Below are 27,720 nucleotides of genomic sequence, written 5' to 3' on the forward strand. Positions count from 1 at the left end.
TGTGAAAATAAATAAGTGCAACGCATTTGCTATGCCCTATAAACTTTTGAAGTTGGCTTTGCTTTTGTCGGTAGCAACGGCAAGTGTTGAACGTGTTTTTTCAGATATGAAAGTTGTGAAGAGTAACCTATGTAACAAAATGGATGATCAGTGACTAAATGTTCGTTTTGTAACTTATATATAGAAAAAGATGTTCTTTTAACAATTAGTAATGATGTCATTTTAGCTCATTTTCAAGAAATGGACAGAAGACGATGATGTCATTTTTTTTTGGTCAGGTAGCCTAGTGGCTGGAGCTCACACATTTTTAATGTGGAGAAGTGAGATGTCCGAGGTTCGAACCCCGGCCCCTGATGTCATTTTAACTCATTTTCAACAAATGGATCAAAGACAATTTTAATTGTAACGTATTGTATCAAACAATATTATTTCTTATTTTTAATATAGTTTGCAATATTATACATTTGATCATGTGATAAGTACATATTTATCTTGAATTGAGTTTGTGATCAAATAACTATTTATCTTGAATTGAGTTTATCGAATAGATTTTGCGTAAAACATAGTTGAACTAAATTTTGAAGTAAACATAGTTCAACATGTGTTGTAACCAGAACGAGACGAGGGGGTGCATTTAGCAGTTTTCTTAAAAATTTAAGATTTAACCGGAACTAAAACGGAGTCTGTTCTTCCTCATCATCTTCGTAGGGCCAAAGCTCGCAGTTATTGCTGAATTGATTTCCACGATTCCATCGAAATCGCGCAAGTGATGAACAATGAATAGAAACTGAAATTTCCGTGTTCGCGATTCAATGGCGGGAACGGGATTCGGTGGCGCAATGGCACCGACGCCGTTGATCAGATCGTGGAGAACCGCGTTTCTGACACTGAGAGATGAATCCCTAACGAATCCTCCTCGTAATTCCACTTCTCAAATGCTTCATAATCTTATTTTCTCTCATTCTCATACTCTTCTTTCCGCCGCACCAGAACTTCCTTCTCACGAGGTATCAATGCCTTCGATTATTAATCACTTTTTCATTTTTTTGTTGTTGAAATTTTCTCTCTGATTTTTGTTTGAATTTTTTCTGTAAGGTTTTATCGGATATTTTGTTTATGATGGAATTGGTTGCATCTAGTTCTTCAGATGAAGATGATTGTGTTCATATCTATACTCAGACATCACGATTGGTAGTAAAATTCTGATTTAATTAATGCTTTTTACATTAGGATTTAATTGTTTTTAATGATTTTACTTATTGATTTGATCTGGATTATTGCAGATTCATGATATTTGTTGGCATGTTAAGTTCGAGATAAATGGATCCTCTTTTAGTAGTGTTCTTGGTTGTTTTCGGAAGTTGCTGGATCGGTTTCTCTCAAAATATGCTACTGGTGCTGCTGTTGAATGCTTGAATGCTATTAGGTTATTTAACTCTCCTGAAATGAATTGATACTTGCCTCAATTTTTACATTAGCTGTATGTGTAATTGTATAACTATGTTTTCTGTTGGGGGCTAGTAATGCATTTATTTGAGAATCATAAGAGACAGAGCAAGTTTTAGGTTACTTGGTTTCTGCAAGCTCTTTTTTAGTACATCTGAGATTTGAATTCTGAACTTAAATAATTTCTTTTATTTATCATGAAAGTGTTATATTAATTGGTTGTTTTGAACCATGAGTGCGAGGGTTCATTCGTAATGTAGGTTGTTATGCTGAGTAATGTTTTAACCATGTTGTTTGAGTGAGAAATTTACCCACAACTGGAGAGTGCAAGGCACCTTGGGTGAAACTGAGAAAAAAAAACTCTAGATCTTTTTGATGGTATTATTTTTTCTTTAGGTTTTGTAAATGATTGTTAATTGGAAAATAGAGTAAATTGGGAATTTCATATATTCCATTTTCACAGAATATTGCAGAATTTATAGAGTGCTTATGCTGCCCTCAGCTGGGGCTAAACCTGTACCCAGAGCTAACAAACTTGCACCTCAAGCTATCAAGCTCTTAGGCAGTTATCACGCCAGAGCTAATGTCGCACTTTTCTAACAAACTGACTGAGGCCAAAATGCACTAATATAAGCTGCAGTTATTTATAGCAGCGAACCCATGACTCCATGAGATAATAACTCAAATACACATCGATAATTTATCAAATAATATATTAGTTCCTAAAATATCTCCTAAGAAATTTATGCGGTGAGAACTGATTAGATGCATGTGTAAAACTTGTTTACACCGACAATGCATATCAATTAAACTCTAATGTTAATCTACTAAATTTTTAACTCTTTTTATTTTTTTTTTTTTTTTATCAATGCCTTTCAACCTTTTGTTGGTACTTCAAATTTACCTGATACAATATCTGCTCCCTGTCCAGATGTATCATTACCCTATCGCATCGAAGATGGTTGCAGTCTGAAGATGCTATACTAGTTAAATTTCTGCTTGATGTTATCGTTAGCTCTCAAGGCATATCATTTTGGATGCCACATTCAGTATACAAAGAAATACCTGCTGTGATTAATATGAATTTTTCTACAGAAAGCAGTTCAAGTGAGTTACAGACAGTAGCTTTTGAGATGCTCAGTGAAGCTATCTCAAGAGCTGGGTCATCCTTCCCGGTTGATATCTGGAGATCAATGCTTGAGGTATATAATACTTCGTCCTTCTATTTTCTTATAAAGTTTGTATATTAATTCCAAAAAAATGTTTTAATTGGTTTCTTCTGAAATAGGTGGTCAGAAAAACAATGGATGTCATGGCATTAAAAACCCCAGCTGTGGAAGATATTGCGATGTCCAGGTAACCTGTTTGTGGAATGAGAAATGCTAACAACACACATTTTAACACACCCTTTCCAACACACTCTCTTTGATTGGTTAAAATTCACATGGGACCCAACAAATTTATATGGGACCCACATGATTTGGTGGGACCCATGTGAATTTTAGCCAATCAAAGAGAGAATGTTGAAAAGTGTGTGTTAAAATGTGTGTTGCTAGCATTCCTATTGTGGAATATCTTAGTTGAAGCCAATGATAAAACTCATTGAGAATTGAGATTCATGCTTTTGCTATATGTCATCAATCACAAGTTGCCGACACATCTTTTCTGCAGGTTTTATGAATCTTTCCTAAGCTGTCTGCATCTGATTCTTACTGATCCTAAATGTTCAGTATCTGATCATGTAAGGAAGACATTTTTATTTTAGTGCAAAGAACAAATAAATGTGTTTTACTTTTAGCCCTAACCATTGTGGCCCTTGGATCTTTTTACAAGGTGTCAGTTTTTGTTGCCGTGTTGAGAATGTTCTTAAATTATGGACTTTCTGGTAGAACCCCAAGTACTTTGCTAGTTGGACATTCAAAGAAGGACCTTAATAATGTAAGTCCTAAGGCACACAGAGAGCACCTGAACAAGTCAGACCGTAGTGTATATAGGCCTCCACACTTGCGAAAAAGGGACTGCTCAAATGTGAAGCCCAATAGAGCTGCACATTCTCAATATATCTCTGATAGTGAATCTTCTACCATGAATGTTACATCTTCAGATTCAGATTTTAGTGATGGAGATGGATCAGCTAAAGAGAGTGCCAAGGGGCAGAACTCTAGGGTTAGAGTTGCTGCTATAATTTGTATACAGGTAAATGCCAAATTTGCTGTCCTCTCACCTTTCTGATGTACTTTCACGAGAACATGCATCTTAATATTGAAGTTGCTGTTAGCTTTTCCCAAAATTTACATTTAATATTCAGTTTAGATTTTAAAAGTTATTTTTTCCCAGAAATGGGAAAATCAATATGCTAATTATCACAAAAATCACCGCTCTCCCTTTCAATCCCCACTTCTTATTTATAGACACTTGCCTTCTATCTAAGCCTAGCTGGCTAACTAAGTCTCTTAACCAACAGACCTATCAATCATGAAATACTATATTTGAGGCAATGTGAATAAAAACTAAATTTAAATACTAGTTTATAATACCCAATAATATGTCACAACAAGTAATTTGTGTCATATCTCACTGTTTTAATCGTAGATTCAATCTTGCCACTGCGTGCATTGTGCTTCTAACTTTTCACGATACCATATTTCCGCCAAAGAATATCACAAATTCTTGATACTAATTCAATGTACAGGACATCGTTTCTATTAGGTAAAATTTTAAGCAGAAAGAAAGAGAGAGAGGGAGAGTTTTTGAAGATAGATTCTCTTAGAAATAAAGAGTATTTTCGTTCTGCCAGTCTCTTCTGATACCCCTGGTATTTATAGCAGAGGAAAAAGCAGTAGAGGTAGACACAGAGATTAGTTACAATTGAAAAGTTGAAGTTCTAACTAAATAACTAAAAGTAATCGAAAGAGATGATTCTAGAACTGAAATGCAAATATTAGAAATAAGTAACGAGCAGCCTTACACTGCAAGAGTAGAAGTTGAAAGATAGTACCTGTATGAAGCATGCTATTAATGTTCAATTCACTCTTAGTAACCATACACGTCGCAACCAATCCACTCGGAATAACCATACACGGATACACCTCACACATACCAGAATAACTGGACGCTATAAACTTCTAGTATGTATGGGGTGAATGTGAAGATGCTATGTCATACACCTCACATCTAATCCTCTCAGAATAGCTACACACCTCACAGCTACCAATATAAATGGACGTTCTAGACTTCTAGTATGTCTTGGGTGAATTTGAACATGTTCTGTCACTGAAATAACGAGAGTCTTAACTCTTAATAACTGCATTGGCGTGATGTGATAAAACACTTACGCCAATATTCTTATCTAATTCAAGTCAAATTTAGTGCTAATAGTTCAAGCCTATCTCAATAGTGCTCTTAACATAGAATCCTAAACTTTCAAACATTTAACTTACCTTGATTGAAAGTTAGTCTGTGTTCCTTCTTATTGAACTTGTAAATTCTTATTCTGGAGAGAGTATTGTTATTGTTTATCAAAATTACATTATGTAAAAAACAGAGATAAATAGATCCTCTATAAAATGTTAGAAAACAATCAATTTTAAAATTGAAGAAGATAATGACAGCAGGAATTAAGTAGAATCATTTTTGGGTAAACAAGATAAATATTTTCTCCCAAGATTTTCAACTATTCTCTTATTAGGTAAGAAAACTGATATCGTACTTGCATGCTTTCCAACACTTTCCTGCCTCAAGATTAAAAAAGATAGGATATATATTCTTCAATTATTTGTATTATTTAATTTAAGTCCCCCTCTTTCATAACACTGAGATAGATCCTCATCAATTTTCCACCTTGATTACCATCATTGATGGGAAAAGCTATGTTGGCAACTTTGCACTAGTTAGTTCTCGGTTTCTTATTTATTTACTTACTATTGTTGTTATTATGCTGGGTGTGAAGGATCTTTGTCAAGCTGATTCTAAATCTTTCTCCATGCAATGGTCCTTGCTTTTGCCAACCAGTGATGCACTACAACCAAGGTATGGCCTGAGCATTCTTCTAGCTTTTACGTATTCAAACTTCTACTATCATGTTTCTCACGCCATTTGTCTTTGTTTTGTTGTTTTCTGACTATATATTTGTTTTATTTGCATATTCATAGGACACGTGATGCAACTTTAATGACTTGCCTGCTATTTGATCCTTGTTTGAAGGTAATGTCTTGTGTTGATATTTCTGTGCAGCTGTCTTGCCTTTGTTGTACATTTCACCTTGATTATTTTTGGTTTCCCAACACAGTTTCTATTTTGAAATTCAGTTGTTGTATCTTTTTTATTTTTCTTATTATAATATACTGGTACTAGAAGCTTTATGTCCTCGTGAGCTTTGCTCAGTTGGCAGGGACAATGCATAATATATACAAGGCCTTGGGTTCGAACCCCGGCCACCACAAAAAAAAAGCAGCTTTATTATGCTTCGGTTTAGCTCTAGATTTTTGTTTTCCATTTGCTTTGTATCATGTTTAGAAGCTTCTGTTTCAGTAACTAACTGAACTACTTTCGGTTAGTTACAGTTATTCTTTTACATATGTTGCAGGTCATTAAAATTTAGAACACTATAAATAGCTTTTGCTTGGTACAGTTATTGAATTTGAACATTACTTTCTACCAGTGCTTCAGTTTCTAATTTTATCCTGTATCTCTTTTCATAGATACACAACCCACTTCTCTGAAGCTCATATTTCTTTTCTTTCTAAAATAAGCATTTGTAATGGGTCCGTCGTGTTCCCTTCTAAGAAAATGTTGTTTGTGCTATCTATAGGTACGCATGGCATCTGCATCAACACTAGTGGCCATGTTAGACGGTCCTTCTTCCAATTTCCTGCAAGTTGCAGAATACAAAGAATCTAGCAAACTTGGATCTTTTACTGCACTTTCAAGCTCCCTTGGGCAAATTTTACTGGAAATTCATAGAGGTAGCTAAAACATCTGGCAGTATCTTGTTGAACTATGTAATTGCTCAAACAATTTTTTTTTATTATACTACTGTTTTCTTTAAATATTTTTTACCGACTCTTCATTTTCCATAGTTTACTTGATTTTCACACTTTTTCCATTTTTTTCTCCATTGCAGGTATTCTTTACTTGATACAGCATGAAGCTCATGGTAAATTGCTGGCATCGTTGTTCAAAATTATCAGGCTTTTGATATTAAACACACCGTACGTGTCTTTGCTTCCAGCACCATCGTTTTTATTTTATTTTCATCTCATAATGCTCTAGTTCTGTTACAGTTGGAATCATATAAGTGTTTAACTATCTTTTTTATTTTATTTTCATCTCATAATGCTCTAGTTCTGTTACAGTTGGAATCATATAATTGTTTAACTATTATGACAGTAATGGGAAGTCGGTAACCCCTATAATCAACAGTTTTGCCATTTCAGCAACTTCCATCTATAATTGGATAGTGCTGCCTAACAGTTTTCTCAATGCTCAATGTTGTTGCCATTTTGCAAGTGGGAGCCTACTACTGAATGTTGAAACAATTAAAAATGAAACCTGGGGATGAAAATTCGGCAATTGCAAATAAGAAGTCCAAAAAGATAATTAAGAGATGTACCATTGAATATATGGCGAACAACATAAAATTAGATTAATGTTAAATGTAATCATTTCAATCACTTGTTCATGTAGTAGATTGTGAGGGGAGTTTAGAATCGTGTTATAAAAAGTAAGCTGTGAGGAAATTAGTAGAAGGAGAAAAAGTGAGAAAAGTTTTCCCTTATATATGACATAGTTACTTGATTAATTTTATTAGAGTTAGGAACTTAGTCAGTTAGTGTTCTTTGCACAGCTGTATGCCACATCACTATAACTAATTGAGTTAGTTACAATGACAACTAGGGATGTCAATAGGGCGGAGCGGCGGAGGTGGATAATTCCCCGTTCCCTGCCCCATGCCTCAATCTGTTCCCTGTCCCTGTTCCCCACCATGGGGGGATTATTTTCCCCATCCCTGTCCCCACGGATCCCCATCAAATCTCTCCACCCCACAATAAATTGACCAAAAACCATGTATTTTTAAAATTTTATATATTTTTAGTTATTTTTAAAACCGTTCTAATGTTATATATTTTGTTATTTTTTTTAGAAAAAAATCATATGAAAAGACCAAAAACCAAGATATGAAATTAAAACTACACTTAAAATAAAGGGTATTATAGTATTTTGGTCGGGGAATCCGTGGGGCGGTACTTCCCCGATACCCGTGCCCGAAGTGCTCACGGGGGAACATTCCTCCCCATCCTCGTCTCCGCGGGCAGAAATTTCCAGACTTTGGAGCCCCGAAAGGGGAAATCCCAGCCGGGATCCGCACTGACAAATCCCCATTGACATCCACTGAGCACTTCCCTATATAGAGCAAGTGCACAATCTCTGTATCATTCAATTCATTTTATACAATTTCAAAGATTCTTCCAAAATCTCAATTCTCTCTATTCTCCGTTTCCAATAAATGTAAATCTTACAAAAAGTATTACTCACATAATCTAAAGCCATGAAGTATGAGCAAACTATCTTGAAATTATACAGATAAGCCAGCTATTAATGATTTTATTTCTTACTGCCTTTATGTGACAATTTCTTCATGTTTAGTATCAGACAGCTCATTCCATATGATAAAATTATAGGGATCTAAGTAGGGAAGGATTATATGAATAGTATTTTCAGCATGCACAAAAAGCAAGATGATGATTACTCGTAGAAGTTTTAGTGTTAGGGGGACTTAGTGAAAAATATAGAAAGTAAGGTAAACATTCAATAATTACAGGGAATAGAGAAAAATAATTAATTACAAATATTGATGCTGATTATTTGTAATATATGCAAAATATTTAATAGCGTTGATTATGCTTCCTAATTCCTAGGAGTTAGTTTTGGGACTTGCTATCTTAATTCTGAACGTAATCTGGTTAATTATGCTATCTTTGCTGTCGACAGTTGACACTAGATTTTCAGTCTTTTATCTATTTATGCTCGTGGTAAATTAATTAGTATCTGCACTGAAATAATTGTGTTTGCCAGATATTCAAGAATGCCGCCAAATTTGTTGCCTACTGTTATTACTTCTCTTAAAACAAGGATTGCAGGAGGATTTCGGTACAAAAGTGACCAGAATAATCTGCTGGTTAGTTCTATGATTGCCCAAAATAATGTTGTCCTTCTGTGGTAGTAATATCTGTATAACATGACCCATGTTAGCAGGATGCTGCGGTTGGTTGTTTGACATTAGCTCTGTCTACCTCACCATCCTCTGCTCAAGTAAGGAAGATGCTCCATGACGAGATTTCTTCAGGTATCTTTTATAGCACTCTTGATGTCAAAAGTAATTGCAGATGTTATCATTTAAAATTAAAGAAATAGTCTAAAATCTGAGATCAACAATTGCTCTATTTGAATATTTCTTATGAAGATTCATTCATTCTTATTTTATGTTCACATAATTCTTGTTTGCGTATACTATTTCATTTGAATGTTTCAGTTATTTTGACCAAGATAGAGACATTAGTCACATACCTGATTAATAGCGAATGAATAGTTTTTTGTGCGCTTTTAATTTGGATTAATGTTGTACTAATGATGAAAAAGGCAGATAAGTGTGAAGTATGTTTCAGGTGTGATACGAGATTGTGGGGGATTTGGATAATGAGGTCATGGTGTTTTTTTTCGTTTGTTTTGCAGGTTGTTGGGGTATTATGTTTAGTCTCACTGTTATTAGGCTTGCATGTGTACTTATCGTTATAGTGGTGATACTTTGATCTAATTGCACTCTTATTACACGACAATACTGGTTTGATTTTGGTTCTGTTGGTTTGGCTTCATGTCTGCAATTGTTGGTTTTCCTTCAGGTTATCTTGAGAATGGAAAGAAGTCGGGTGTTCTTTTTTTGTTATTTGAATATTCATCGCAAGGAAGTTGCCCAAGCATTTGCCTTGAAGCTCTTCAGGTAATCTTGCTAGAGAACATATTTTGCCATTGGTTGCTGAGTGTAATGCACAGTCTCTGTTTTGCAAAGGTGTCTCTGTATGTTTTGACATTCTTGCAGAGTTGTTAGAGTGTATTACAGACTGTTAGATGGTCAGTAGCAAATCTGTTAAGTTTAAGCTAAAGAGGCTGTTAAAAGAGAACATAATCTCTGTGAGACTGTTAAACAATTTTTTTGAGTATTGACACTGTAACCTTTGTGTCTTGTGATATTTTTTTCTAGCTTAGTTGCACTTTTGCTTTCTAGTTATTGTGTTTGTGTGTTTTGAGTCTCTCAAGTCCCAATTGCCCACATCGAGTCACTCAACTTTTCCTCCATTGGCAACTAGGTCCCTTACGTCTTCTGTCCATTTACTAACAGAAAATGATTATGTGGCCCTTATATAGTCCTTTTTATGCTTTCCTTGACGCGACACACGTGAGGAGATGATCCCATGGATTTGACGTTGCAAGACCCAAATCACACAATTGTGATACTTGAGAAACCAAAATTGCAAGTACATCAAATTTAAAAGGTGGAATCCTGGTTTGAACCATGTTTCATGGGTTTTAGACACACATGTACACTAGTCTAATCACCTCCAATTTTATGTGTTTTCAAAAATAAAAAAGTCCGATATATTTATATACGCAGATAAAAATAAAATTTAGGTGAAATACAATTACCATGGATTTGACGTTGCAAGACCCAAATTGCACAATTGTGATACTTGATGTATGTGTTCTAAAATAATTATTAAATGATGAAAGCTACAAAATTACACCTTAACTAGTTTAAAATGCTAACATACACTCTAATTTTTAAGTGAGTGTAAATTAGCAACCCCATATATGCGTGTATTAGTATTTATATGTAATAACCACTTGTGTATCAGAATGACTATATAAAAATTATTCACAAATAGTATAACAATGGAGATGGTTAGCCTAGTGGTACATGCGTGTTAAACCCATATGGGACATGAGTTCATACCACGAGACATAGGTCCAAATTCTGAGTCCATCTTTTTAATTAGATGTAGTTACACTTTTTTCATATCTCAATTTTGTGGTTCATGTCCCTCAAGCCATGTTACAGCCACATCAGAACCTCCCTATATGCATATAAGCAAAAAAGAACATTGCCATATAAGCAAAAAAGACCACTTAAGTGCCATGTAAACAGTTTTAATTTGCAAATGAACGGAAGATCAACAGACGGATCTAATTGTAAATTGGGGGGTTAAAGTTGAGGGATCCAATCGTGCAATTGGAATATGGGGACTTAAATTCTATAATCATGATACCTGAGCAGTGAGCACAAAGTGCAATTAAGCCTTTTTTTCTCTCACTGTTATGTACTTCTCATTTTGTTGGAAAATCATTTTGAATTTACGAGTTCTATATTTGTTAGCAACTGTAATAGGGACTGTGTACTTAGTTTAAGGAATTTTGTTGTATTACAAGTCTGCCAGTTTCTTGTGCATTCAATACCATTCTCATGCTTTTCCAGACATATGTCTAAATGACAATTTAAGTCTTCTAAGATGATATATTGTATAAAAAATATTGCAACTGTCATCTGTTTTATAAAAGTGTCTCTTTTCTTTATGGATAAGGTTACTGAAATTTGATGGCTTATTGAAAAATTGAAGTGTAAGGTTAGTGTAACTAAATTGGTCACTTGTCTTTGTCATTTTGTCTTGGTAATTTTCACTAGCAATTGTGTTCAAACTTAAAAGTAGCGGTCATCGGTTGATATGCTTTATCCATAGTTTATTCAATAGTTATTGAAAGTGTCATAGCAGTTTATTAATTTGTTCAGATTAATCCTTTTCAGGCACTTAAAGCTGCATTCCACAATTACCCTAGCATAGTGACAGCATGTTGGGAACTAGTTTCTGCAACTGTGTATAGTTTTCTTAGTATTGTGTGTCCTGAAGTTCCATCAAAGCAGTCAAGTGAACATGTCGGGAGTACAACTGTGTGTATTAACGAAAAAGTTCTTATCACTGCTATTAAGGTAATATCTTGATCGTTCCTGAAACATCCTCTCAATCCCCTTTGTGCTTGTCAGGTTAAATGGTGTATTGTGTTTGTTAGGTTAAATGGTGTATACTAAGTAATCAATTCTATTAGAGTGCAGAAATCGTATGTGTTATATACATGGAAGTTCATTTGTGTCTTTGTATTCCTATCTAAGAGTGCTATATACCATGGTGATGCGAACCTCAGAATCAAGTAAAGAAACAATAATGAAAAGAAGAGATAACAATGGATAAATAGTAGTATTTTATTGATAATAGAATAGTAATAGTAGTTCAAGGTTTCTCTAACTACTACCAGAGCGAAGCACCGATGACACCGAGAGAAATCCTACTCTCGCACTAACAGAAAGTTATTCCATCCTAGCCTCTCAAACCCTATAAGGCTATAACATATTCTTATATACTACTAAGGAGATATTATTAGATAATATCTTTACTAAGAAGATATTATTTAGAGAATATCTTTGTTATATATTACAAATAAAATATTGCTATTACTAAGGAGATATTATTGAAGAATATCTTTACTAAAACGATATTATTCAGAGAATCTTTGTTGGATATTACTAATATAATATTCCTATTACTTAGACACCCTACTAATTACTTAAACACCTTCACAGATTGGGTCCTAAAACATGGCTTGTTGCATCGAGAGTTATCTTCATTCCCAAATCTTTAGTGATAGTTACATTTTGGATGATAGTGACAAATAAAAGTACGATGACTTTAATAGTTACATTTGTGGTAAAGTCAGAAGCAGTAGTAAGAGCAAGAGTTCTGATATAATAACTAGGTCACAAATAGTGAAGCTAGAGTTCTAGTATAATAACTAGCACATATGATACAAGTGATAGTGATTTTACTAAAAGATAATGTTTGAACTATCTCAATGAGACTAAAAAAAGTATTTGAGGATTGAATTGACAATTGTTATGTAATAAACTATCAGAAAATTTTGAATTTAAATGAATATTTGCGAACACCATAGATATCATTTGAAAATGAGCAGTTCATATAGAGCCAAATTTTCCATTTCATGACTGCCCAGGCCTTATAAGCACTACTTAAGTCTTATTTTTAGGCGATGTGGTACTAAACATTCCCATGACACCCAACACAGGGAAGAAGCTAGAGGCTGCAATGACGGAATCTTGAAGTTGCCGCAATTAAGGCGGCTAGGGTTGGACCGCATTTAAAGCGGCTTTCCGCCAACCCTAATTACTTCATTTACAGGATACTCATACTATACAATCATAATTGGCCTTTCCGTCAACCCTAATCACTTCATTTACAGGATACTGTACAACCATAACTGGCCTTTCTATCAACTATGCTGTTTATTTGGCGTGATGATTCATCAATGTGTTGATGTTCTTCTTTTCCGTGCTTCAAAATGTTTCTTTGTTTGGACTTTTTTCCCTGTTATTTATATATACATTACACATCATTGGTTAATATATGTTATGTCATTTCAGTGTTATGACATTTCCGTTTTTTTTTTTGTGCTGTGATAAAATTTATGTGAATTTTAAGGTTCTAGATGAGTGTCTTCGGGCTGTGTCTGGATTTCAAGGAACGGAGGATCTTTCAGATGATAAAATGGTGGATCCTTTTACATCCGATTTCATTAGGATGAAGAAAGTGTCATCTGCTCCATCTTACGAACTAGAGTACAGAGATCTTGAAGTAGTCAACCCTGAAGAATGTGAATCTGGAATTAAGCAATGGTGTGAGGCAATGGAGAAGCATATGCCTCTGATCTTGAGTCACTCTTCAGCAATGGTACAAATTTTCATTTCTTTAGTTTCATATTATTATTATTTTTTATTCTGAATAATTGAATCATTTCCTAACTTGCGTGGCCAGCTTATTTAAGATATTTCACAACTATTTATTTTTTGGTTTGGTTTTTTTTTATATACCTTACATCATTGCTAACCTGGATGACTTTGCATGTCTGGCAACAAAGTAAATTCACGCACTGTTAGTAGATGTTGGAACTTGAGGGTGTTTTAATCTGTACTCCACAAGAATGAATTCTTACAAGCTTGTATGAATAGAGATCCCAACTTAATTAAGTCACGGCTTTAAGAAATTTGTTCTGTCTTGCCTTTTAACATTATAGCTTCTGAATGTTAATCCTTGGTTTTGATCACAACCTCTGGCTCAATGTTTCTCGCCCCTTGTTTTCTTGTTCTTCATGCTGTGGGTGGAGTAGCTGCAGGATAATGATGTTGGTGTTATTTGGGGGTTCTGGTATGAGTGAGCTTTTCTATTACTCATGTCTGGTTTTGTCCTGGTCTTGCCTCATATGAGGTATCTGTTTGTGTTGTGTAAAGGTTTTATTTTTCTAATTTGGTTCTGGCCTGGTGTATTCCACAAGTGGGGCACATCATTCAGAATTGGCCATAGGTTCTGTGTTGTCAGATGGTAGCTCTAATATGAGTGTGGTTTCAAGTCCATTTTCAAACATTTTCAAAGGGTCTGTGATCAATAGAGAAAGCTCTAATACCATGTTAAATATTGATATGTCTAATCACTTGACTGACATGCCCAAATGACGGAAGCTCTTATACCATGTTAAATATTTCTAAATTATATTTCAATTGTGAGTAAAGTCCAAGAAACTAATCTGCTTATATAGACTACGCTATACTAAACGGGCTAGATTAATCGACTGAATGCAATGGTTACTGGTGATTACCAAATGCACACCTAATAACTACACACACGATAACATATTTACTACATTGATGTATTTTGATTGAGATAAGAGTAGTGAGCCATTTGGATAAATGTTTTTCTTTAACTCGAGAAATTATTGAATTGTTCAATGTGTTTGAGAGCACATAGAGCATTAAGATTGGCAATTAGCCGAATTGTTCAATGTGTTTGAGAGCACATAATGTTTTGTTGGAACAACTTAAAGCATAGTATGCTTTAGCCGTATGGGGAGTGTTAAGAATCAATTAGAGCATCTCCAATGGTCTTTTTTTAAGGAACTAAGTTTCATATCCTACTAATGAGCGGACCCTACAACGCTAAGTCATACTTATGCAACTCATACACATTTTACTACACTAGTAAAATATAAGGTACCTTATAGTAATGATCATAGGATACCTTATTATGCAACCAAACATAATTGATGCTACCGTGCCTTATTTAAGCTATTTTTACAATTTTTATGCCACCCACTTTGCCACGTCAAGTTCCTCCAATGGAAAGAAAAAAATAAGGAATGGGTTCATCCTTATATGAAACCCACTTAGATACTTTCATTTGAGATGCTCTTAGTATCAATTAGTATTGCTTAGTATTGATTAGGTATTTATTGTATTCATTACATTACCTTATTCTGTACAACTCATACGATTATAAATAAACTCTCAGTGTGGTCTCATTTGACACACAATCATTCACACATATCTATAATATAATTTTTACAGTTCTTTTGCTAGTTTATTGGAAAAATTATAATATGACTGAGTCTGAATGCATAGCTAGTTTTTTTTTAATTAATGTGCTCCTTTTTCTATTTTTCCTGGAAGGTGAGGGCTGCGTCTGTTACATGTTTTGCGGGCATGACTTCGTCTGTGTTCATCTCTTTCACAAAGGAGAAGCAGGACTTCATTTTGTCTTCTTTAGTAAGTATGATACATAACCTGCCCAATGCCGTGTAGTATTATATCGAGTTAACTAACATCAATTCTTGCAAATATTTTGTAGGTCCGTGCTGCTGTACATGATAATGCATCATCAGTGAGATCTGCTTCCTGTCGAGCCATTGGTGTCATTTCATGTTTTCCACAAGTGTGTCAGAGGTTACACTAAAACTTGTAGTAGTCTCAATATTCAATTTTATGAAATCTTTATGAACCTTTCGTATCAGATTAATCAGAGTAAAACTAAAAAGTTCAATCATATCTTTAGTGCAGAGGTACTTGACAGGTTTATTCATGCTGTTGAGATAAACACTCGAGATGCCCTAATCTCAGTAAGATCTGTTTAAATTTATTTACCCCACACATTGTTCCACGTTGTTACATACTTCAATGCTATGTGTGCTGAAATTTAATTTTTCTTACATCAGGTGAGGATAACGGCTTCATGGGCATTGGCAAATATATGTGATGCCATTCGTCACTGTGTTAGAGTACTTCACTTTGGACAGATGGGTGAGCTGAATTTGATGTCTATGGTTGAATAGTCAACCATTTGGTGGCAAAACTTCATTTTAGATTTCTTCGCTTTTTATTTTCTTATATCATGAATATTTTTTTGCAGATTCAAACTCCAACCCCCAGTTTATTGTATCATTGAGCGAATGTGCTTTGCGTCTTACAGAGGATGGGGATAAGGTAGGTTTATTCCTTTTCCTCGGGTCCTCTATTCATATCTTTTATGTTAATGAATTATTTTGTTTGAATGGGTCTAGGTAAATCTTATACTGAGTATTTGACTTCTTTTAACAATGTTTCTTTTGATTCTTGTTTTATTAATTCTCGTTCTCATTACTAGGTTAAATCTAATGCTGTGAGGGCTCTTGGGTATATTTCACAAATCTTCAATTGTTCAACGTCAAGATCTCACGAAACGTCTGTGCACAGCCTTGATCAAAGGACTGAGGCCCCTATCGCTAGTGAGAATCCAATGGTGTGTCAACGGCGTTGCCTATTGGATTCCCTCGAAGATTTTCATAGGCTGGAAAAAATAGTTCAGGCATTTATTTCCTGCATTACTACAGGGAATGTTAAGGTACCAAGATTATGTTATTCTATTGGGTCTTGCTAACGAGTGCCCTTTAAGGATTCCCAATTAAGAAACTATTCATTGAAAAAAATCTAATACTTCAATTTCCAATGTATTGAATGCACAAGTTTCCATAAAAACTTACTATCTTAATTTGATTGTTTAAAGTAATTTTTTATTTCTAAATCTTGTAAATTTTTCTCTTGAATTTTGAATCTCTATTTTACAGGTCCAGTGGAATGTTTGTCATGCTCTAGGAAACCTATTCTTGAATGAGACATTAAGGCTGCAGGACATGGATTGGTATGTTATTAGGATTAAATTTTAATTTTATTTCTAAACATATGCTTCTCACACACATTGCATATCTTTATTCTTATCCTAGATATTAGATAGTTTAATTTGTAGCATCAATGAAGTATTTGTAATAGTGTTAGCAGGATTGCACACATGTACCAATCATATATATAAATCAGTTTACTTGTTTGTTGCACAAGTCCAGTCCCTTACACTCTGCTCGTTTACCATTATATCTGTAGTCTAAAGGAAGATTTTCTTTTTTCCCCATGTGCTCACAGTTGTGCCTCCATTAGTGGCTTCCTTATTCAGCATTGTCCTCCATTCTTTGGAAACTTTTCTAGCCCTGTCCTCCATTGTCAGCAGTAAACTTTTGCAGTGAGATTAACCTGTAGGCAGTCTTGGATTGGCCCTGGAAACTTCTTGCTGACTATCCTTAGAGAGAGTCAAGATCCTCTCCATTCATTCCATTGCCCAAGTTTTGGTGTATAAATGTTCAATTAATGTCTCCAATTTTAAAAATGTGTGCATTTATATCATTTATTTACTTTAAAACCATAGTAATGGACACTTCCATTTTATTTAGGAAATGGAGCGGATCCCAATTCCCTCCGAGAACGCTACAGTGTACAAAACCTAACTCTGCATGCACCCCCACATGCAACCTGCTTGTCCTCTCCATGCACCAACACTTGAGAGTATTTTCAGCCTCCTGTGGCAATCATATTTCTCTCATCATTACTCATTCCCCTTAACCATCTCATTTTTCTCTGCTTCATTACTATGTCCCCCATGGGAGAACTTATATTATGCCTAGTGCTGCCTTTTTCACCTCCATCGATTCCCAGTGATAGAATACACGAGTTAGAACATGTTTCTGTTATTATTTGAGTGGGAAGAACATTAAGCATGGTTATATTAGCTAATACCTGTTATGACAGCTCAGCAGTTAGTTCTGCCAGCTGTGCAATTCTGTTACAAGCAGTTAGTGAACTGTCTTTCATTTTATGTATAATAAGCTCACAATTAGCAGTAGCCATATCACATAGTCTTCTATCCAGCTTCTGCTCTATATGGAGAAAAATATTATTAATTGAGTGAAGTATACACATACTAATCGCAATATTTATACAAGCTCTGAATAATGGGCCAAATACAAAAAAAAAAAAAACCAAATAATTACATATCAACATACAACAATCCTCCTCAAGCTAGTGAATGGATATCATTCCCTGCTGGCATATAAGTTGGCTGAATCGTTTTGTTGATGTGGATTTTGTTAACACATTGCTAATTGGTGCCTAAAAGGATGTGGGTAGTTGTTATCAATCTGCTATTTGGTTTTTCTTTGATAAAGTGCCAGTTTATCACAATGTGTTTTGTCTGTCATGCTGAACAAGATTATGCGCAATACTAAGAGCTGATTTATTGTCACAATAACTTCATCCAGTTCTCATACTTTATCATTATGCCATCAAGCACAATTTTCATCCACAATAGCTCACATATTCCCTGTGCTATAGCTCTAAATTCGGACCTCTTTGGTCTCGTAAGTCTGATATAAAATTATATTGTTCGCTAATTTTCTAAGGTTTTATTATTGTCAATCTTATTGAGCTTTAGCTTGAAAGGGAGTTCTAGAGTATATGAAAAAATATATCACCACATCATTAGTATGTTAGAGTATCTTAGATTGTCTCTTAGAATCGCTTTCGATGTAAAATTACATATTATGATTTGTTCCCTTATATATTAAAATTAAGAGTTTAGTATCAGTATTAGTATCAATAAGGATAAGGATTAGTGATTTGTATTCTCTAACAACGTACATTATATCGTTGATATCAAATCTATATGATTTTTTGATTTGTAAGTTTTCCTTTTCCTCCTTCTATATACCTAAAAGACTAAAACCCTACTACATCAAAATAAACTATGGTAATGGAACAATGTTTGCAGGGCTCCAGTCGTGTTTGGCATTCTTCTGCAGCTATTACATAATTCATCAAATTTTAAGATCAGGATACAAGCTGCTGCAGCATTGGCTGTGCCTTTGTCAGTGCAAGGTAGCGTATTTTCTTATCAAATATTTATCAATGTCATACCAAATATTTATCATCAAAATTTTTATCATGCCTTGCACCATTTCTTATATTATTAGGCCTTGTCATATTATGCATATGAAATGGACTATAGTGCAATATAATATAATATACATAGTCTAAGGTACATAAACCATAATTTTGACCAACATTATGTTACCTGTTTTTCTTTATTTTATTTGGTTATTACTTATTCATCATTCAAAGAAGTTTAAATCCCAAGCCGTTATTTGAATATAACTTGTTCTCCCGTGTTTTAGCAGATTATGGACGATCCTTCCCAGACATTGTGCGATCCATAGAGCATATAATGGAGAATATAGATCAGGACCCAATTTCTGGGCCTTCAAATTTCAAGTATAGGGTTTCATTACAAAAACAGGTCATACTTTAAATTCATCAACGCAATGTTCAGTTGATCATTTTGGAGTGTGGTTAAATGATAAATGATATATATATCAAGTGAGAGTGGTTGTTATTGTGAGAGATGAGAGGGTTAAATCACAACCCTTAGATCAGTATTTACTGTGTTATTTAATTATTAAAACTGCAGCATATAGTCAATTCAACCCCTTGTGATCTTCTCTCGCCGCCGTCTCGTCTCTGTTGCAGTTTCTACTTTTTTTTTTCAAATGTGAGTTTTTCCAGATCTTGGACAAGGCAATTTTGATGTATCTAGTCTAATTTTTAATAAAAAAAATTCACACCTTTAGAATCATCCGAAAGAGAAGTTGCGATAATATGTTTCTTTTTCATATTGCTATCTTTTAATTTTAATTAGTAAAACATGAATCATCAAATTGAACCCAAAAGGGTAGATCCGCATTGAACCCAAAATCATAAAAATGGAACCTTTTTGAGACGATCCATGGAAGAAGGTATGAAATGGGAGTGTGTAGAAGCTTTGAGAATGTTGAGATATTGGAAAGTTGTGACTATTTAGTTCTAACTTCACTATTTATTGTATTGATTGGATTGATTAGTCTTCCTTATTAATTAGGGGTTAACTAGGAGACTCCTACCCATATAAATGTACATTCACCCCACATAATTTGATATGAGAAACATATTTTCAGTCTTAAGATGGTATCCAGAGCATGGTTCTGAAATCCTAGTTTTGTCTTTGGGTTCAGTCGCTGTCAAGGCTAGCCCTATATTTTTATTATATATTTTTTTTTTCTTCTCAATTCAGTCGTTCGGTGTCCAAAAGGAACCGTCCTGGTTTTTGTTTCGTCCTGTTTAATGGCGATCCAACCAGTTTCCTCTTCAGCCACATTGGCTCATTTCAACAATTCTACAGTGTGCCTATCTCACTCTACTGGATCATGGGTTTTAGATTCTGGTGCTTCTGATCATGTTGTTGGTGATCCCTCTCTTGTCTCTAATTTGTCACCTCCTAAGATACCTCACAACATTATTGTTGCTAATGGTTCTAAGGCACAAGTTACTGGTATTGGTCAAGCTTCTCCTCTGCCATCTCTATCCTTGAATTATGTGTTACTCATAACTGGAAGTCCTTTTAATTTGATCTCAATCAGTAAACTTACTCAATCTCTCAATTGTTCTATAACATTTTCTTCCGATTCTTTCCTTATACAAGACCGAAGTACGGGAAAGACAATTGGAACAGGATTTGAATCACAGGGTCTCTATTATCTCCATTCTCATCCATCCACCATCTGTGGTGTTTCTGCATCTCCAGATATCATTCATCGTCGTTTGGGTCATCCAAGTTTGGATAAGTTAAAGGTATTAGTTCCTCACCTTTCACATTTAAAGTCATTTGATTGTGAATCATGTCAGCTTGGCAAACATGTCAGAGTATCTTTTCCAAGTCGTGCCAATAAAAGATCAATGTCTCCCTTTGATATCATCCATTCTGATGTTTGGGGTCCTAGTCGTGTGTCGTCTACTTTGGGATACAAATATTATGTCACTTTCATTGATGATTTCTCTAGATGCACTTGGATCACCTTATTAAAGGATCGTTCAGAATTATTTGGTGCATTTCAAACGTTTTGTTCAGAGATAAAGACCCAGTTTGGTAAAACAATTCGAATTTTACGGAGTGACAATGCAAAAGAATATTTTTCTACATCATTCAACTCCTTCATGGCTTCTCATGGTATTATACATCAGTCCAGTTGTCCTCACACACCGCAACAAAATGGTGTCGCTGAAAGAAAACATCGTCATTTGGTTGACACAGCTCGAACTTTATTAATCAATGCTCATGCACCTTTCAGTTTTTGGGGTGATACCATTCTCACTGCCTGTTATTTGATAAACCGCATGCCATCATCGGTATTGGGTAATGAAATTCCATACTCACTTTTGTTTCCTAAGGATCCTTTGCACGCTGTTCCTCTTCGTGTGTTTGGATCTACGTGTTTTGTACATGATCTCTCTCCTGGTCGTGATAAATTGTCTGCTCGGGCTGTCAAATGTGTGTTTTTGGGATATTCTAAAACCCAAAAGGGGTATCGTTGTTATTCTCCATCCGCACATCGTTTTTATGTTTCAGCAGACGTTACTTTCTTTGAGGATAGACCATTCTTTGCTTCACCCACTACATCTGGTTCTACAACTTCTACAACTGATGTTACTACATCCCAGGTGATGCCCATTCCTCTATTTGAGCCATTTGTCTCTACTCAAAATCCTCCACAGTCACAAGGTAACCCTGAGTTCCGTCGGTATGGTATTACTTATGAGCGTCGACTTGTTGAAGCTTCAGAAACAGCTCCTATTGATTCCAATGATTCAACTCCTAAGACCCCTGCTACTAATTCTAGTGATTCAGGTACTGTTCCAGTCTCTTCTCCTGCTGCGGTTCCACCTGAGCGTCCTATTGACTTACCTATTGCTCTTCGTAAAGATAAAAGGTCTACCGCTAATCCTCATCCTATTTATAATTTTCTGAGCTACCACCGATTGTCTCCTTCCTACTTGGCTTTTGTTTCTGCTCTTTCAATTGTCTCAATTTCTAAGACACTTCATGAAGCATTGTCTCATCGAGGGTGGAAACAGGCCATGATTGATGAAATGATTGCGTTAGAATCAAACCAAACTTGGGAGCTTGTTCCACCTCCTCTTGGAAAATCTATTGTTGGTTGCAGGTGGGTGTTTAATGTCAAAGTGGGACCTGATGGACAGGTTGATCGATTAAAGGCTCGGTTAGTGGCAAAAGGTTATACTGAAGTCTATGGTCAGGATTATAGTGATACCTTCTCACCAGTTGTGAAGATGACATCTGTTCGCCTCTTTATAGCTATGGCTGCCATGAGACGTTGGCCCTATTTCAGTTGGATATCAAGAATGCTTTCTTGCATGGTAACTTGGAAGAAGAGATTTATATGGAGCAACCTCCTGGGTTTGTTGCTCAAGGGGGGCATAGTTTGGTATGCAAATTGAAAAAGTCCTTGTATGGATTGAAACAATCACCTCGAGCATGGTTTGGTCGATTCAGCAAAGTTCTACAACAGTTTGGGATGACCCGTTGCGAATCAGATCATTCTGTTTTTCTTAAATGCTCAACATCAAATAAGTATATCTACCTTGTGGTTTATGTTGATGACATTGTAATTACCGGTGATGATTGTGAAGGTATCAAGGCATTAAAACAACATCTATTTCAAAACTTTCAGACTAAGGACTTAGGTCCTCTTCGTTACTTTCTCGGGATTGAAGTGGCTCAATCAAACTCTGGTATTGCTATCTCTCAGAGGAAGTATGCCCTTGATATTTTGGAGGAAACGGGTCTTATAGATTGTAAACCAGTTGATACTCCTATGGATCCTAATGTAAAGCTTCTTCCTAACCAGGGGGAGCCCTATTATGATCCAGGCAGATACCGAAGACCAGTGGGAAAATTGAATTATCTCACCTTGACCAGACCAGACATATCTTTTCCAGTTAGCGTCGTAAGTCAGTTTCTTAACTCTTCTTGTGTCAATCATTGGAATGCAGTTGTCTGAATTCTTAAGTATATCAAAAGAGCACCCGGAAAAGGACTTGTTTTCACTGATAGAGGCCACACAAATATCGTTGGGTATTCAGATGCCAATTGGGCAGGAGATGCAAGTGATAGACGGTCTACTTCTGGTTATTGCATTTTTGTGGGCGGAAATCTGATTTCATGGAAGAGCAAAAAGCAGACTGTTGTCGCCCGGTCGAGTATAGAAGCCGAGTATCGAGCTATGGCTCATACTACATGTGAGCTTGTGTGGTTGAAACATTTACTGCAAGAATTACATTTTTGTGAGGTTGGTCAAATGGAACTTGTATGTGATAATCAATCAGCTTTACACCTCTCCTCCAATCCAGTTTTTCACGAGAGGACAAAGCATATTGAAGTTGACTGTCACTTTCTTAGAGAGAAGATTATCACCGGAATCATCAGAACCTCATTTGTCAATTCCAAGGATCAACTTGCTGATATCTTTACTAAATCTCTACGGAGTCCTCGGATAACTTACATATGTGACAAGATGGATGCATATGATGTATACGCACCACCTTGAGGGGGAGTGTTGAGATATTGGAAAGTTGTGACTATTTAGTTTCAACTTCACTATTTATTGTATTGATTGTATTGATTAGTCTTCCTTATTAATTAGGGGTTAACTAGGAGACTCCTACCCATATAAATGTACATTCACCCCACATAATTTGATATGAGAAACATATTTTCAGTCTTAAGAGAGAAGATTAAACAAGAGGGGTTGTTGTCGTTAGTGAATGAAAGTTAATAAAAGGGAGAAGATGGAAGAATCGATGAATGGCATGAAGGATAAAGTTGGAGTTTTAGGGTAGTTGAATCCCTGGCCCTTTGCGATGGTGTGAAATGATTTTGGATGAAAATCAAATTGATCTCTTAAATCTCAATAAACCGTCTTCAGTGGAATTATCTTTAGAATTATATCCTAAATTTTACTTCTATGGATACACAACCTCTTTGTTGTGGGTTTTTTTTTATTTTTTCGACGAAGAAGAGAATTGACAAAAGGGAGATCTGGCATATGAAAAGGGAATGAGGAATAATCCAGAAACGAGAGGCCACATAAGTACAAGTTTCATCTTGAACAGTTAAGATTGATCCAAGGGTTGTGACTTAATCCTCTCATCTCTCACAATAAAAACCCTCTCGCTTGAGAGATGAGAGGGTTAAATTCTAACCATTGGATTATTATTAACGGTTGAGACTTGAGATTAAATTTGAAAACATGTGGTCTCTCTTCACTATATCATTCGTCCCTGACTCCCTGCTTCTCTCATTTCCGGTTCTTAACTTTTCCAGTTCTTCCCATCCTTGCATCACAACTCTTTACCAAAGGTTGTGTATCCATAAACGTTAAATTAGAGATAATTCTCAAGATAATTATTTCATAGAAGATGGTTGATCTAGATTTAAGAAACCAATTTGATTATTCATCTAAAATCATTTCACCATGAGATCCAACTACCCTTGTTTCTCAAATCTTCATGTTTCTCATAGCTCTCCAGCTGTTTGATGATTCACACTTAGAATCGATATTTTGATTTGATGATTCACACTGAATTGATTTAATTTATGCTAAAAAGATTAACTGTATAAGAGGAATGCTAGCAACACTCTCTTTTGTGTGCTTTGACTTTAAAGGTGTGATTTTTTATTTTTATTTTTGTTAAAAACTAGAGTTGATGCAACAATAATATAGCCTCTGCCCACGATCTGAAAAAGTGAGGTTCCAATGATAGGAAAAAAAATGGAACCGCGCATGGGAGAAGATGAACCGCAAGGGAAGAAGGAAGAGGATGAAAAGATCAACTGCAATTTTTAAAATTAAATATCACAGTAAAGATTAATCCAATGGTTAGGATTAAACCCTCTCATCTCTCACAATAAAACTCCTCTCACTTGATATGCCCTATATATATATATATATATATATATATATATATATATAGACACACACACACACACTTGAAATTCTGTATGGCTGTGATTTAAACTGAATGTAAATTTTCTTCTTCTGTAATCATGATAAATTAGCTTAGCCTTAGATTAATTAGTAATTTTTATTCTGGTCTATGTACTGTGTTGTGAAACTCTGTACCATTTCTATTAAGCTATTATAATTTTGAAAAGAAATCTTCCTATTTTGGATGTATATCTTGTTTCTTGTTTTGAAAACTAGAATTTAAAGTGTAAATTTGAGTGAACGTGCACAGCAATCTTATTTTATTTATGGTTTTGAATTATGAGTTATGACATTGTTCTGTCGATTTGTTTTTCCTTTATCGTTGTTACTTAATTGAATTGCTCATTTTCATTGCAGCTTACCTTGACCATGTTACACGTTCTACGCTTTACATCAAGTACAAATGATCAATTGTTGAAAGATTTTCTAGTGAAGGTAAGTTTTTTATTTCAAAGGGATATGCCAAACTCAAGAATAGCGAATTCTTTTTTATAAGTGATTATTATCTTTAATCAATGAAGTGATGATATGCTAAAGTTAGTATGGACACCACATCACATATGATAAATTTAGTTTTCAATAGGAAGATCGGTTATGGAAGCTATCCCTGACAAATTTGGTTGAATAAATTAAGTCTCAGTAGAGGCTTCTAAAAGCTACCTTTGTGACAACAAATTGGTAGAAAGACATGATGTAGATATAGTAGTTTTTTAATTTGTTATTGAACTATACGTTTTTATTTGATGTAGTGTTCCAATTTACTCTTATACTACAGGCTATACATGTTCTCTACAGTTTTAATAACTAGTGTCATTTTTTTACGATTAGGATAAAGAGGAATTATGTTTTCTACATTTTAGGATAAAGAACTTGTGTTATTTTCTAAAATAGAAAAATGGGAAAGAGGAAATTATTATTTAATAAAGTGACATTAATGACGTTTTACAACTGTTTTTGAAGTGATTTGAACTTCATCCCTTTGAGTTACACGGTCAAACTTTTACCGTTGAGCTTACATCTCATCTTGTAAGTATTGTTCAGGGGAAAAGAACCTGATTTTTGTGTCACGTTACGTTGTCCTTATTGACTGCCTTTGTATTAATATTATGCTATCAATGCATTTGCAATTTTAGTGTTTCGTGATTATCGTTATTGTATGAAGAACATTGGATTTTCTGGGTTGTTTAAATAGCTTTTGATGGAATTTTCTCTTGACTTAATTTTTGTTCTGTTTGATTTATGTAAAGAAAGCATCCATCCTTGAAGATTGGCTCAAGAGACTATGCTCATCTGTTGGGGGGATGGTTGATGTTCAAGATAAATCTGTTGCAGATCGAAAGAAAGTAATGATATCCCGCGCAATACAGTCATTGATAGAAGTATACAAAGAAAAACAACAGTATGCAATCACTCAAAAGTTTGAGGAATTGAAGAACATCTTATGAAGGTGAAGTCATGAAATGAGATGGATTCACGTAATGATTTGTTTTTGAGGTCTACCAGTGAAAATTATACCATTCTAGTAGGTGGAATGAACAGGCCTTGCAAGCAAATGTAATCTTGGCAATAAATCAGATACAGTCGAGATAAAGCAATGAACGGATGGATTAGCTGTATCAATGGTAAAAGAGAATGCTTTTCTCGACAAGAGGACGTATTGTGTATACATATCTTGTTGTATTGGCAACAGATTTCTGGAATGGATGGACTAATTATATCAATGTGAAAAGTGATTGCTTTTCTCAACAAGAGGATTTCTCGCTGTAATGGTGACATATTTCTGGAACAATTTTTTTTTTTTTTTTGACAAAGTCGATTGTATTTGTTCTTGTAAAAAAAAGTGGATTATATTTGTTACTTTGTTAGCAAATTTTTTATTTTGTGATTGGTTCAGTTTTCGTTTTTTATTTTTATTTTTTTTATCTAGAGTTTATTTCTCAGGCCCAATGAGTCATTCAGAACCAAATTAATAAAGAAAACTACACAACATTCCTAAACAAGGAAATAAAATACAACAAAGCAGGTAGTTTTGTAATAAAAAAAAAATATACAACAAAGCAGATAGCCAAAATGATTGCAACCAAAACAATAAAAGATAGCTAAAATGATGTGTGCCAATTTCCACCATAATCAATAATAAGTAGGTCAATGTATTATGAAGCACTGGTACTCCAAAACGGAGACGTACCCGTATCAAATATCGATACTCAACAGATACTCGCAGATATTCACCCACGAAGTATCAAAATTAATTATTTAAATTTTTAAAAAATATTATAACGGATACTTATACGATACTCCGCAGATAGACATGGAGACTTCACAGATACGTATCCTAGAAAAAGATGAAGAGTAAACAAGTGAGACAATGTTGTAACATTCAGTAGGATGTATATGGTTCAATTTTAGATATGCATCACTAGAATTGTTTCTCGATGAACCAATTAAAATTCTACTTCTTATGGATGAAGATAACGAGAGAGAGGTGATTCGGATATTCAACATTAGATAAAATTTGTGTTGAGTTCTTTTAATTAATGTTTATTTTCTTCGAGTATTTTACATATATATAAGTTTTAGTATAAATTTTTTGTTAACATATCTTAGACGTATCGTATCCTATATTTTGAAAAATTCGCGTACCCATATCGTACCCGTATTCATATTGAGGCTTCATAGATGCATAGTATTTAAAATTGCCATCCACTTCATTTATTTTAGCCTAACGACCTTCTTTGGTGTATGATGCTCAAATACTTATAAATGGAGAATCTGTGTTCTGTATTTGATACTGATACTCCCGATACTTACGGATATGTATTGAAGAAGTATTGTAATAATTTTAATAAAAAAATCAATTTTTTAATTGGTTTTATACACGTGGATTTTTTAGAATATATACATGTGAATACTTATAAGATACTTTATAGATGCATATTTTATAAAAGATGGAGGTGAAAATGATTCAATTCAATGCGTAAATAGTTAATGTTGTCCCTTGATCAACATGACATAAATTGTTGTATATTTTTGTAGATGATGGTAATGATAAAGAAGAGACTCAATTAGTCACATATTAAACAAATTATGTATGTT

General features: G+C 34.6%; 1 protein-coding gene across 5 annotated transcripts; it reads left to right on the top strand.

Annotated features, from left to right (window-relative positions):
- Window positions 1-591: 591 nt before the first annotated feature.
- Window positions 592-26,517, top strand: LOC11438938 (HEAT repeat-containing protein 6). 5 transcript variants are annotated; one of them, XR_005645216.1, is made up of 29 exons: window positions 592-1,007; window positions 1,096-1,191; window positions 1,284-1,426; window positions 2,378-2,648; window positions 2,735-2,802; window positions 3,118-3,187; window positions 3,280-3,642; window positions 5,396-5,475; window positions 5,598-5,649; window positions 6,257-6,410; window positions 6,569-6,656; window positions 8,521-8,623; window positions 8,701-8,791; window positions 9,345-9,442; window positions 11,300-11,482; window positions 13,044-13,292; window positions 15,062-15,157; window positions 15,240-15,334; window positions 15,444-15,507; window positions 15,604-15,688; window positions 15,798-15,871; window positions 16,032-16,268; window positions 16,492-16,565; window positions 18,519-18,625; window positions 18,925-19,043; window positions 19,215-19,295; window positions 24,401-24,515; window positions 24,982-25,059; window positions 25,872-25,935. XR_005645216.1 is itself a non-coding variant. In XM_039831533.1 (27 exons), the coding sequence occupies exons 1-27, from the start codon at window positions 813-815 to the stop codon at window positions 25,969-25,971; spliced, it is 3,429 nt and encodes a 1,142-aa protein (XP_039687467.1). In that variant the 5' UTR covers window positions 594-812; the 3' UTR covers window positions 25,972-26,517. The 5 variants fall into 5 exon arrangements, 3 of the variants coding, with proteins under 3 accessions (XP_039687467.1, XP_024634159.1, XP_039687468.1); XR_005645217.1 differs by lacking the exon at window positions 19,215-19,295 and having other exon boundaries at window positions 593-1,007; XM_039831533.1 differs by lacking the exons at window positions 19,215-19,295; window positions 24,401-24,515 and having other exon boundaries at window positions 594-1,007; window positions 25,876-26,517.
- Window positions 26,518-27,720: the final 1,203 nt, after the last annotated feature.

This window comes from Medicago truncatula, chromosome 3, assembly GCF_003473485.1.
Source record: "Medicago truncatula cultivar Jemalong A17 chromosome 3, MtrunA17r5.0-ANR, whole genome shotgun sequence".
Classification (NCBI taxonomy): Eukaryota; Viridiplantae; Streptophyta; class Magnoliopsida; order Fabales; family Fabaceae; genus Medicago; species Medicago truncatula.